Source organism: Asparagus officinalis, chromosome 2 (assembly GCF_001876935.1).
Source record: "Asparagus officinalis chromosome 2, Aspof.V1, whole genome shotgun sequence".
NCBI lineage: Eukaryota > Viridiplantae > Streptophyta > Magnoliopsida > Asparagales > Asparagaceae > Asparagus > Asparagus officinalis.
In genome coordinates this window covers 79,825,704-79,837,191 of record NC_033795.1, presented here as the reverse complement: position 1 = coordinate 79,837,191, position 11,488 = coordinate 79,825,704, and the positions used below count along the sequence as shown (strand labels likewise).

Genomic DNA, 11,488 nt, shown 5'->3' with positions numbered 1-11,488 from the left:
ACCCGTGTTCGCCGCTGATAAGCCGCAGGGCCTGATACAGAGGGTCACGGACGGTCATCATTTGACCCTACGCGAGCTGACGACTAACGCAGCGCTGACAGATGAGGCGAGGGCAGAGCTGCCGAAGCCTCAATTTTTGTTCGGCGATGCCATGGCTGACCCTTCCGCCCTGTTGCTCAAGGAGAGCAGGTGGTTCCGCACGATAGAGGGGACTCATTACTACCTCCCCATCATGTCGAGGGGGTTTTCGATTGTCGAGCTGCGGTCCCTCGCGATTCCTCGGACGATGAACTGGGACTTGACCCCCACTCAGGACGGGGTCACTTGTGGCATCTTCACGGGCTCTACGGCTGGGTATGGAGTGGAGAGCTCATGCAAGCACGTGACAGGTTTGCGCCCTGGCTTAATGTCCGCTGAACCGCCGAACCACCCGTGGGGGAGTCGACAGCGGTAGCGGAGACCTTCCGTCATCGCTTCTTCCGAGCTGGTGGGAGCTTTCCCCCGAAGGACTTTAGAGCCCCGGGGTGGGTCTATTCTGCGCCTGGCAGCGACACGTGGTGGTCCAAGATCACCGAATATGTTCTGACCGAAAATGCCGACCTCAAGGGCACAGAGCTGTATGTGGCCCTCGAAGCCACTCAACACGGCCTGCGGATCAACGCTTCTCAGTTCCACAGCATCCTGGAACTGTATTGTGCGGAGAGCGGCACATTTTTCACCCCCAATGGTGAACTTGGTATCACCCCTCACGAGATGCACGAAGTGTCGGGGCTGCCTCTGGGAGACTTTCCTTACGAGGAGTATGTCCCTGACCAAGATGAGATTGATCAGCTGTCGGACTATTCCCCCCTGGCGGTTGAAACTCTGTGGGAGTTACTCTGCCACTACCACATCTGCCTCAGTACCCTAGGGGCATCGGATCAAAAGGGGAAGAAGAAGAAGACCCCGGGGATCAGCCACAAGAACTGGGCTGATTATCTGTTCCCGGGGAACGATGTTAAAGGGAAGCCCGCTCTCCCGTTGGGCACGTGCGACCAATCCGAGGTGGAGGCGAGGGCAGCTAAAGAAGGAAGCACCATAACTCTCGATCGCGACGAAGGCGGATTTAAGTCTGGTACGGTTCTTCACTCCTTCCATCATCAGGCGAAGTTCCTCATCTCGGGGAAGGCGCTGTTCGCGGGGTACCTCATGCTATGGCTGAAGAGGTGCGTAATCCCCACTCACTCCTTCGAGGCCCTTCCTGTGGAAGTCGTGTATCCGGCGGTTTGCCTAGCTCACGGGAAGTCTTATTCCCTAGTGTCGGCGACGATAGCGTGCATCCATCGGGGGCTCCGCGCCGAGCCAATTCTGCCGTGTGTCGGTCCTTGACGAGGGGGATGGCGAAGTTATCAGAACCCCCAACCCTAGGGTGGGGTTACCGTACACCTACTTGATGGCGTGGTTTGTATACCACTGCGAATGTTTGATGAGCACCCCGGCGGCGCTTTAGGGCGACAAGTTTGTCCCCTTTGTCCAGCGCTTGGAGAAGTGTTCTTGGAAGTGCAAGGACATTCCTGATGCAAGGAGGACACTCTCCCACTTCGGACATTATAATTTTCGCCGATCCTTCCCTTATTTCAGTGGGGGCGGATACGGAGAATCTCTCAGGGATGAGCCGATGGTGCCTTTCGCTGGTTGGTGAATATCCGACCGGGGTATCACATTCTGAGAACGGGCCCTACATGCTATCTCGAGCCATACATCCCCTGCAGGTTCGCCCGCCAATTTGGGTATGATCAATTGTACGTGGGGAACGCTAACCCTCATCTGCTCTTTGAGGGGGGACTGGTTGACGGAGCTCGGGGATGGTTCTGGACCCATGCTGGAGGTACCCAGGCTCGTTTTGAGTTGCCCGCGAAGGACCGCGATTTACACCACACGCTCTTGTACTGTCGGTGGTATCGTGGCGCTAGCGCTACTCCTGCCAATTTCTGGTTCCAGAGCTCATGTCTGGCGGAACGCGATCGTCCTGTCAGGGGCTCTCTTCGTTCCTCCAGGCGAAGGGGCCACCAAACTGCTAGGGAGCTATTCTCGGAGGATCCAGCGGAGGACCTTGAGAGCTTTGGCGCTGGTGGCGAACCTGAGGCTCCCGAGGTTCGAGCTCCTGTCCAGAGTCCGGCAATCAGACAAATGGGGGTGCCTCTGCTATCCCCGAGTAGCTCGCTCCTCTCGAAGCGTCAGCGGGAGGCAATGGCCGAGAGTTCCCGAGTGGAGGTGGCCAAGAAGACCCGCTGTGATGAGACAGTCGAGACCGTCCGAGCGACAGGGGGTCGGGATGACGTTTCTCCGATAAGGAGCCCCGGGGTGGCCTCGCTTCCCCTGCCGCACCGGGGGCAGTTCAAGAGACTTCGAGGGGCGTTTCTCAGCAGTCTGGCGTGAGGCCACAGGCGGGAGTCCCGACGGCTTCTGAGTCCACATCAGGAGGTAAGCTTTGTGCTAGTACCCTTGACTGCAATGTTGATCCCTCACCTTTTGATGTTGGTAATGGATCCATGCAGGTGCGGTTGAGAAAGTGATTTCGATTCCTTCCGACGAAGAATAAGAGGTTGGAGATGAGGAGGGACTCGCGGGTTCAGGTAAGTGTAGGCTTTGGCATTACTCCCTCTTCCGTGTCCAATTGTGAACAGGGTCCCTCTCGAGGGGCCCCTGTTAAACTTCTTTGTGCATTTGTAGCTGATCTCGCCCGTGGAGCCGCTGGCAAAGAGGATCCTTACTCTTGGGCGAATCGCTCCTCTGGGGAGACGGGCGAATCTGAGGGGGATGACAATGTCTCGGTTCATGAGGCATTGTCCGGCGAGGAAGAGGATTCGGCTCCTGGGGATGCGCCTGGCCAAATAGGGGGGTCTCCTGCTCCTGCAGAAGCGTCAGCTGGGGCTTGTTCATCGGTACGAGAATCTCCGCTTCAAGGGGAGAGCGAAGAAGGAGTGCGGCGCGATCCGTGGCTGAATTCCACAACACCATGGCTGCCTGCATTGAGCTCGCATTGGAGGAGAGTTGTCCTTTCGAAAGCTTCGAAGAGGATATCGACTATATCATAGGCTTCTTGATCAAGAGGCTCAAGCATTCTGGGGCGCTGCCTTATTTCCAGCGCAAGGAGGCAGTGAAAGAAGCTATCCAGCAGTTGCTTGCCCTTCGAGCGAAGAGTTCCACTCTTGTGGATCTGGCATCCGGCGAAGTCCAAGCGGTGGTGCAAGAGCGAGATCGCCGTCTGAACGAAACTATGTCATTGGAGGCGAGACTGTCAGCAGAGTTGGAGCAGGCCAGAGCTGAGAACGAGCGGATGGTCTTCGAGCGACAGAAGGCTGATAACCGCGTTTCTCGCTTGTCTTCGGAGGTAGAGACTTTGAAGCAGGTCATAGCTAAGGCGCAGGCCTCATTGGCTATTCAGGAGAAGACTCGTGAGCAGGCGGTCAAGGAGTTGAAAAGCATTGAATCTCGCCAGCAGTTGACGGCTAATTCTGTGGAGGAAAAGGAGCGAGCCCATAGGGAGGCCAAAGAGACCGTTCAAGACTTGGCCTCACGCACTGAGGAAGATCTCCGAGGAGAGATTCTGCGGGGCCTAGAGCTTCGTCACGCCAGGGAGATTCGTGAGGCGGAACTGCGGTTGAAAGCCTTGTAATCTGCCTCTTAATTTTCCGCTTGTAATAGGACTTCTTTCATGAATGAAATTATCCCTTTGTTTCTGGTCTATTGTCGCTTGTGTGCGTGCCCCATTCTTGTAATTGTGCATTGATCAGAATTTTGCTGTAAAAGAAATCTCAACTGCAGAGGAGTTCTTGCCAGCGAGTTTCTGCCGTAAGTTAACCTTATCTGCAGGCGAATTTTGTTCACAGGCGGATTTCCAGGAGCTGGCGGCGAACCTCACGTGTCAATTCACGTGTACACCGGTTAAAGGGACGTGGGCTAGCCGTTTCGCATTAAATGCGAAGTAGTGGGCCTCTTCGTCTTTCGCGCCCGATTCGGGTCGTTGTTGAAGAACGTGCTCAAGGAACCGCCAGATCTTGTCCGTCCAGGTAAGATCCGATCTGTTCAGCCTTATTCCTCAACTGCTTCAGCCTTGAACGGTCTAATCGTGGTTCTGGGTAACCGTCTAGGGCTCGTAAGGTATTTAACGCCCTTACTCCCTATTAAGAGGGTTTGCAGCCTCTTCCTCATCTTCCCTCATAGATCCGAATCTTCCCTTTCCTCTCCTTATTCTGATGGCACCGAAGGTGAAGAGAGTTGCTTCCAAGAAAAGGAAGGAGTCGTCTTCTTCAGGGGCTGCCGAGGCCGTCGCGACTGAAGGTATCTTCCTGCCTTGATCGTCACGTGAGTTCAGAAGGTGTTCCTCCTCCGATTTCCTGTATTGTTGTTGTGTTTTGCAGGTCGAGAGGAAGCGTCGGCTGCCAAGGAGCATGCGGCCGAGCCCATTCTGATTTCTGACGATGAATCTAAAAGTCATGCGAATCCCGCTGCTTCAGACCCCGCTCCTCAGCCGGGAGCCGAACCTTGCCTCGAAATTCCGCCCATCACGGCGCTCGCTCCGGGCCAGAAGTCTGTTCCCTCCGAGTCTTTGCCATGGCAGGCTCGCATTGAAGAGTTCGAGAGCGCTGTAAGACAGGTAATTTCCCTTGTCGAACTCGGCATGGGTAGTTTTGACAGCTTCAGGCAGTCTCTCTATGATCGCGTGGCCGATTTACGGCGATCGGGTGAGAATCATCTCGCTACCCGTTGCGTGCGTGAACTCCGCCTCTTGGAACCGCGCATGATGGTGTTAGAGGACTTGCTACGGGGAGGTCCGGAGGCCAAAATGGCATCCTGCCTAGCTCACTTCAGGCGTCAGGAAGCCCTGGAGCAGGAGGCCCGCTCCAAAGAGATAGCGGATTTGGAGTCTGTCGTCAGCTTTTGGGTGAGTCAACAACGTTTGCTAGAGGAGCAAGTCATTGACCTCAACCATACTATGGCTCGCCTGAGGGCCGAGTTGGGACAGGCGGAGGTGAAGTGGAAGGGGCTCCAATCCGACGTTGTTAAGGTGAACGAGCACGCTGAGGCGGAGACTCGGCGCCTGCTGGCTTTGCGCCAGACAGATGCTGCCGCCATGTCGAACCGCGAAGATCGGATTCAAAAAGCTGCTGAAAACAAGGCTCGGGAAGACTACGCGAGCCAGGTTGAGGCGGTCAAAGAAGAGATCTCCACTTTCAGCGTGTTCGACTGAGACTTCTGCCTCATGATCGTTTTAAGACATTTTGTCTGCTTGTCTTGTATTTGGAACTATGCCATGACTCGTAAAGTCATAACTTTGTTCAAATGTATTGTCTTGAAACACTGGGTGTATGTTTTGCTTCTTTGAACATGTCATTATGACTTTCGTAACTTGAAAAGAACATAACTTTGTTCAAATGTACTGTCCTAAAGCATCAATGAGGTTTGTGCCCGCTCATTGTGTGTATTCTCTTTGGATACGTCGCCTTTCGGTGTTTTGCTCTGTAATTGCAGGTGATCTCGTTCCGCAGGTGAAGTCCTTTATGCGGCGACGAGCCCACTTTCGAAGTTAAACTCTACTCTGGTGAGTTTATGTTGCGGGCGAAACCCGTATAGTGTTGGGCTTGTGTTGGAAACCCGACTCGATTCGCCTGGCGAGTTTGATCTGTAGGCGAAGTTTGAGCAGTAGCGAATTCGTCCGAAAATTGGAGTTCCAACCGCGGGCGAAAACTCCTGTCACGTGTCGGTCAGTGGGCCCAAGTGCTTGCCAGCCAAGACTCTGTAGGCGCATTAATGCCCATTTATGGTGAAGCGACCGATCGCTTCGCCTCTCTCGCCCAATCCGATCTGTCGGTTTGGGGTTTCGAGAGTAGCCTTAATGGCGCTGAGTTCGAAGCGCCGCGGGGCGTTCGGACCGCTCGATCGCTTGGGGTGATGAATCCCAGCCGTTGGATTTCACGGCATATATATTCGCACGCGCCCCTCTCCAGCAGAGCCCTTACTACTTCGAGAGAAATCTGCTAAGAAAAAGATCTCCGAGAAAAACCTCTCTCCCTCATGGCTTCCTCTTCTGATCACAGTGGTGCTGAGGGTGTCGGCTCTTCCGCCACCGTCGTCGACGCTGGCGCTCCGGCTGCTCCGCCCTGCAATTCCGACCCCTTGCTCATCCCGCCTTTGCTGCCGTCGAGCCACCTGGGTGGAATTTGCGTGCACGGGGGATCCGATCTCGATCAGCTGTGCGGCGGACCGGCGCTACTATGACAGGCTTCCCGCTGCTGCTGGAGCCTGGCGTTTTAGAGGCGGTTTCGCCGCTTGCTGGTTTGATTGCCTCGCTCACACACGATGTGAGCAGGGAGCTTGAGCGCATTGAAGGGGGTGGAAAATGTACCGCTCATGAAGAATTGCGGCCATATGATAGATTCCTCCGATGCAGCCTGCCGCCCCTTCCACTGTTATCTCGTCGATCGAGCCGCAAGAATCGGGCGAAGCGGAAAATTCAGACGAAGGACGGCTGAGCCTTGGAAACCGCCTGCGGAAGCGACAACAAGTCTGGCTGCCTAGACCGACATGCGACGCCTATCTGCGCACAGCAGGCCTTCTTCATTAGAGCCGACGCTGGCTTCTTCGCGCGCGAGCGAAAGTTACGCGAGCGTCAGCTTGCGGTGCAGGAGGCCTTGGCCGAGGCTACCGCGGCGGTGGACAGGAGCTCCAACTCCTTCGCCAAGCAGCGAAGAAGCCAGCGAGGCGGACTCGGCGGTCCCGGCCGGCAACCCGAGCGGATAGGAGAAGGCCTGAGGACCAGCCGGGCTGCGGACGCGCTGGGAAGCCCTCAAAGCGAAGATCGGCCTCGTTCAGCTTGCTGAGATTCCTGTGAGCGCTGCGGGTTTAAGTCTCCTTCGCCCCTCTCTCTTTTTTCTTGCTGTTTTGTAAATTTAGCCGGTGCCTCAGGCACCAAAACTAAACCGAAAACTTGTGTAAACTTTGGCCCGTTATGGCCTTCTTTTGCTTGTTCTGTCTTTCTTTATTCTGCTTGCACAGTTTTCTCTCTTTGTCTGCGCTGTTGGGCACTTGAATTGAACTTGACGAGCCACTGACTGTCCCGTTTAGGACTTAGTCGCTTTAGGCTCTTGTCTTGCCTTCTGTCGCTCACAGCGTGGGATCGGATTAACTCCGATCTTCGCGTTGTAGCTCCAATGGGATCGAGAGAGCAACCCTTGGATTGCAGCAAAGAACTAACGTTTGCCTTTGCGGCCAACAGAAGAACTCGACTTCGACTCGCCTTTCGGCGAGTTGTTGTCTGGGGAACCGACAGACAGGTTGTCCGTCGAACCGCCTTCGACAATTGTCGTCATTTGGGAATGTGACAATTGATTGTGGTAGGAGTCATCGCCTGGTAGATTCTACCCATCAGTTATCCTAAAGCAATGTTAGGACATCTGGAATATGTCAAATAGTTCAGGGACGTAGGAGTGTGACTATTGACAGAAGTAATGGCACGTCGCGTGGTAGGCTATTACTTAGGCTATGCTATTCGTAAGAATAACGGCGCCAATCATCAGAGGTGATCATTAACTTGATGGGATTTTGTCGCGATTGGGGCGACTGTAGGGGCCTACCATTCTTCGGAAGAAGATTGGTAAGTAGATCGTGTCAGAGGTTTAATGTTAACGTGACAGGGAATGTCGTGATTGGAACGACTTTGAGGACCCACCATCCTTTGGAAGAGGATTGGCGAGTTGATTTTGTCAGAGGTTTAATGTTAACATGACAGGGAATGTCGTGATGTGAACGACTTTGAGGACCCACCATCCTTTGGAAGAGGATTGGCGAGTTGATTTTGTCAGAGGTTTAATGTTAACATGACAGGGAATGTCGTGGTTGGAACGACTCTAGTGGATCCGCCATCTCATTGAAGAAGATGGGCGAATTGGGCGTGTTTGTCGTGATGTGAATGACTTTAACGAATCCGCCATCTCATTGGAGAAGATAGGCGAATTGAAGGGGTTTGTCGTGATATGAACGACTTAAGTGGATCCGCCATCTCATTGGAGAAGATAGGCGAATGGATTTGTCGTGATATGAGCGACTTTTGTGAATCCGCCATCTCTTTGGAGAAGATAGGCTAATTGAATTTCCGCTGAGGCTTTCGCCAGAGCGGGTAAAGTAGGAACAGTTTAACCTCGTGTACCAGTTGGAGGGTTTGAGGGCCAGTTTAGACTCTTGCACTCGTGGGAGTGTGTGAAGGAGAACTACGGGTAGTACTTCTTCAAATACTTACCGTTGATGGGCATCATGATCTTATCTCCATTCGGCTTGACGAGGCGGTAGGCACTGTTCGAGTAGACTGTTTCTACTACGAATGGTCCTTCCCATTTGGACTGGAATTTCCCCTTCTTCTTGGAAGTGAGGATCATCGGTCGGCGAACGGAGAGCACCAATTCTCCCTCCTTGAAGGCTCGGCGCTTGACTTTTTTGTCGAAGTTCTTGGCCATTCGAGCCTGGTAGAACTCAATGTGCTGCTGAGCCTCCAGTCGCTTGTCGTCCAGGGCTTCGAGCTCTGCGAGTCGCCGTTGGTGATTTTCCTCGGCCGTCATCCCTGTCGCTAAGGCAACGCGGAGGGACGGAATTTGAATCTCTAATGGTAATACGGCTTCACAGCCGTATACCAAGGAGTAGGGCGTCGTGCCAGTCGGTGTGCGAATCGTGGTGCGATATGCCCATAGGCTCTCGCCTAGCTTCTCGTTCCAGTCGCGTTTGCTCGTGGAAGTCAGCTTGGTCAAGATCTTGATGATCGTTTTGTTGAAGGCTTCGGCCAAACCATTCGCTGAAGGGTTGTAGGCCGTGGAAGAGAGATTCTGTATTCTGAATTTGTCACAGAACCTGGTGAACGCATGGCTAACGAACTGTGTGCCATTGTCATGAATGATACGTAGGGGTACGCCGTATCGGTATATGACATGGTGCTTGATGAATTTAATTACGTCGTTAGTCTTGACTTCTCTTAAGGGGACGGCTTCGGCCCACTTTGAGAAGTAGTCGGTGATCGCGAGGATGAATCGATGGCCTTTCGCCGATGGTGGGGAAATTGGCCCAACTATGTCCATCCCCCATGCTTCGAAGGGTCAAGACGCCCTCGTCGGATGTAGATCCTCCGGAGGCTGGTGCATATAGTTGGCATGGATTTGGCATTCGTAGCATCGCTTCGCATAAGCGACTGCGTCAGTAACCATCCCAGGCCAAAAGTAGCTTATCCTCCGTAGGCGATCCCACAGTTTGGGTCCAGGCTGATGAGCCCCGCATGCTCCGTCGTGGGCTTCGCGTAGGGCCTCTTGCGCCTCTGCCTTTGAAAGACAGCGAAGCAGCAAGCCGTCGTATGACCTCCGATACAACGTTTTGGTGGTTGAATCGTAGTAAAACCGTGAGGCACGCCGTCGGATAGACTCTCGCTCCTTCGAGTCTTCGGGCAATATGCCGTACAGGACATAGTCAATGATCGGGAGACGCCAGTCTTCCTGATCAGGCTGACCTGGAGTTTGATGAGTGGTATTCGCCTCCAGGGCGTCTTCTAGTCGAAAAAGTTTTCGGCTGGCGACAGTGACTTGTTGGGTCGTTCCCACAGGCTGGGCTAAGTTAGCCGCCAAGGACGCGAGAGCATCCGCATGTGTGTTCCTGGAACGGAGCACATGTTCAATGCGGAAATTCTCGAATGACTCCACGAGCCTGACAACAGCTTTGTGGAGTGGGATGAGATCGTCGTTCCTGACTTCATAATCGCCAGTCATTTGTTTGACGATGAGTTGGGAATCGCCGTAAGCCTCCAGGTACTTGATCCCTAACTCCTTGGCCAACTCTAGCCCTATGAGCAGCGCGTTGTACTCAGCTACGTTGTTGGTGCACGGTTCCGTTAAGGAGAAGGCCCGAGGTAACACGTGGCCGTATGGAGAGGTGAGGACCACCCCCACTCCCGCAGTGATAGAGCCGCTCGCGCCTGCACGAGACGCGCCGTCGAAGAACATATGCCATACCTCTGGTGATGAAGTCACATTGGCTTCGGGAGGTTCATCTGGCAGATCTTCGAATAAATCGGTCTTCACCCCCAGCGGGTGACTAGCCATGAGATCGCAGATGGCCTGTCCCTTGACTGATTTCTGCGGCATGAAGTGGATGTCGTATTGAGAGAGCAGAAGCGCCCATCTCGCCAGACGCCAGTTTAACGCTGCAGGTTGTGTTATGAAGACCCGAATGGGGTTTATCCGAGAAATGACGTGAATGGTTTGGCCAACCAAGTAGTGCCGCATCTTTTGGATGGCGAACACCAAGGCTAAACATTCCTTCTCGACCATTGGGTACCGTTGTTCGGCGCCCTGCAGGGTTCTGCTCAGGTAGTAGACACCTTGCTCGTGGCCTGCGTCGTCGTTTTGAGCCAGGAGGGCACCCAGAGAGTGCTCCATGGCCCGTATATATATGAGGAACGGCCTCCCTGAGATTGGCGCCGCAAGGACAGGCGGATTTGAGAGATAAGCTTTGATCTCTTCAAAAGCCTTTTGGCATGGCTCGTCCCAGACAAAGGAGGTACATTTCTTCATCAGCTTAGAGAAGGGTTGACATTTACCCGAGAGATTTGAGATGAATCTTCGGATGTAAGCCAATCGTCCCTGAAGGCCTCTTAGCTCTTTAAGGTTTCGGGGCGGCTGAAGCTCCTGAATAGCTCGCACCTTGTCTGGGTCAATTTGGATTCCTTTTGTCGTGACGACGAAACCGAGGAACTTACCATTAGACATCCCCAAGAATGACTTAGTGGGATTCATCTTGAGTTGATGAGTCCTCATGAGTTCGAACATCGCCTTCAGGTCTTTGAGGTGGTCCTCCTTACGGCGACTCTTCACGACTAGGTCGTCGACGTAGCATTCGACCGTCTTTCGCAGGTGATCTCGGAAGATCATGCTCATAGCGCGCTGATAGGTTGCACCAGCGTTCTTGAGCCCGAAAGGCATGACGGTGTAGCAGTACACCCCCATGGGAGTTCTGAATGCAGTGTGCTTCTCGTCCTCGGGGTGCATTTTGATTTGATTGTACCCCGAGAAGCCATCCATAAAGGACATCCTCTCGAATCCGCACGTGTTGTCAATGACGACATCCGTGATGGGCAGAGGAAACTCGTCTTTAGGGCATGCGGCGTTAAGGTTCCTAAAGTCGGTGCAGATGCGGATCTTGCCGTTCTTCTTCAAGACTGGAACAATATTCGCCACCCAGTCAGGGTGTTGCTCCTCTCTGATGAAGCCGGATTCAATCAGCTTTTTTACTTCAGCTTCGATCGCCTCCATGATTTGGGGGCGAACCCGCCTCTGCTGCTGTTTGACTGGCTTGGCGTCAGGGCTGATATTGAGGCGATGCGTGGCGACTCGAGGGTCCAGACCAGGCATGTCCTCATAATTCCAGGCGAAGACGTCAATGTATTCCCGGATGAGGGCGATGAGATCCTCTTTCT

General features: G+C 53.8%; 1 protein-coding gene across 1 annotated transcript; it reads left to right on the top strand.

Moving 5' to 3' along the window:
• On the top strand, positions 2,999-3,658 carry LOC109831390. The gene has a single exon (XM_020398717.1). It carries the CDS (start codon positions 2,999-3,001, stop codon positions 3,656-3,658), a length of 660 nt encoding a protein of 219 aa, XP_020254306.1.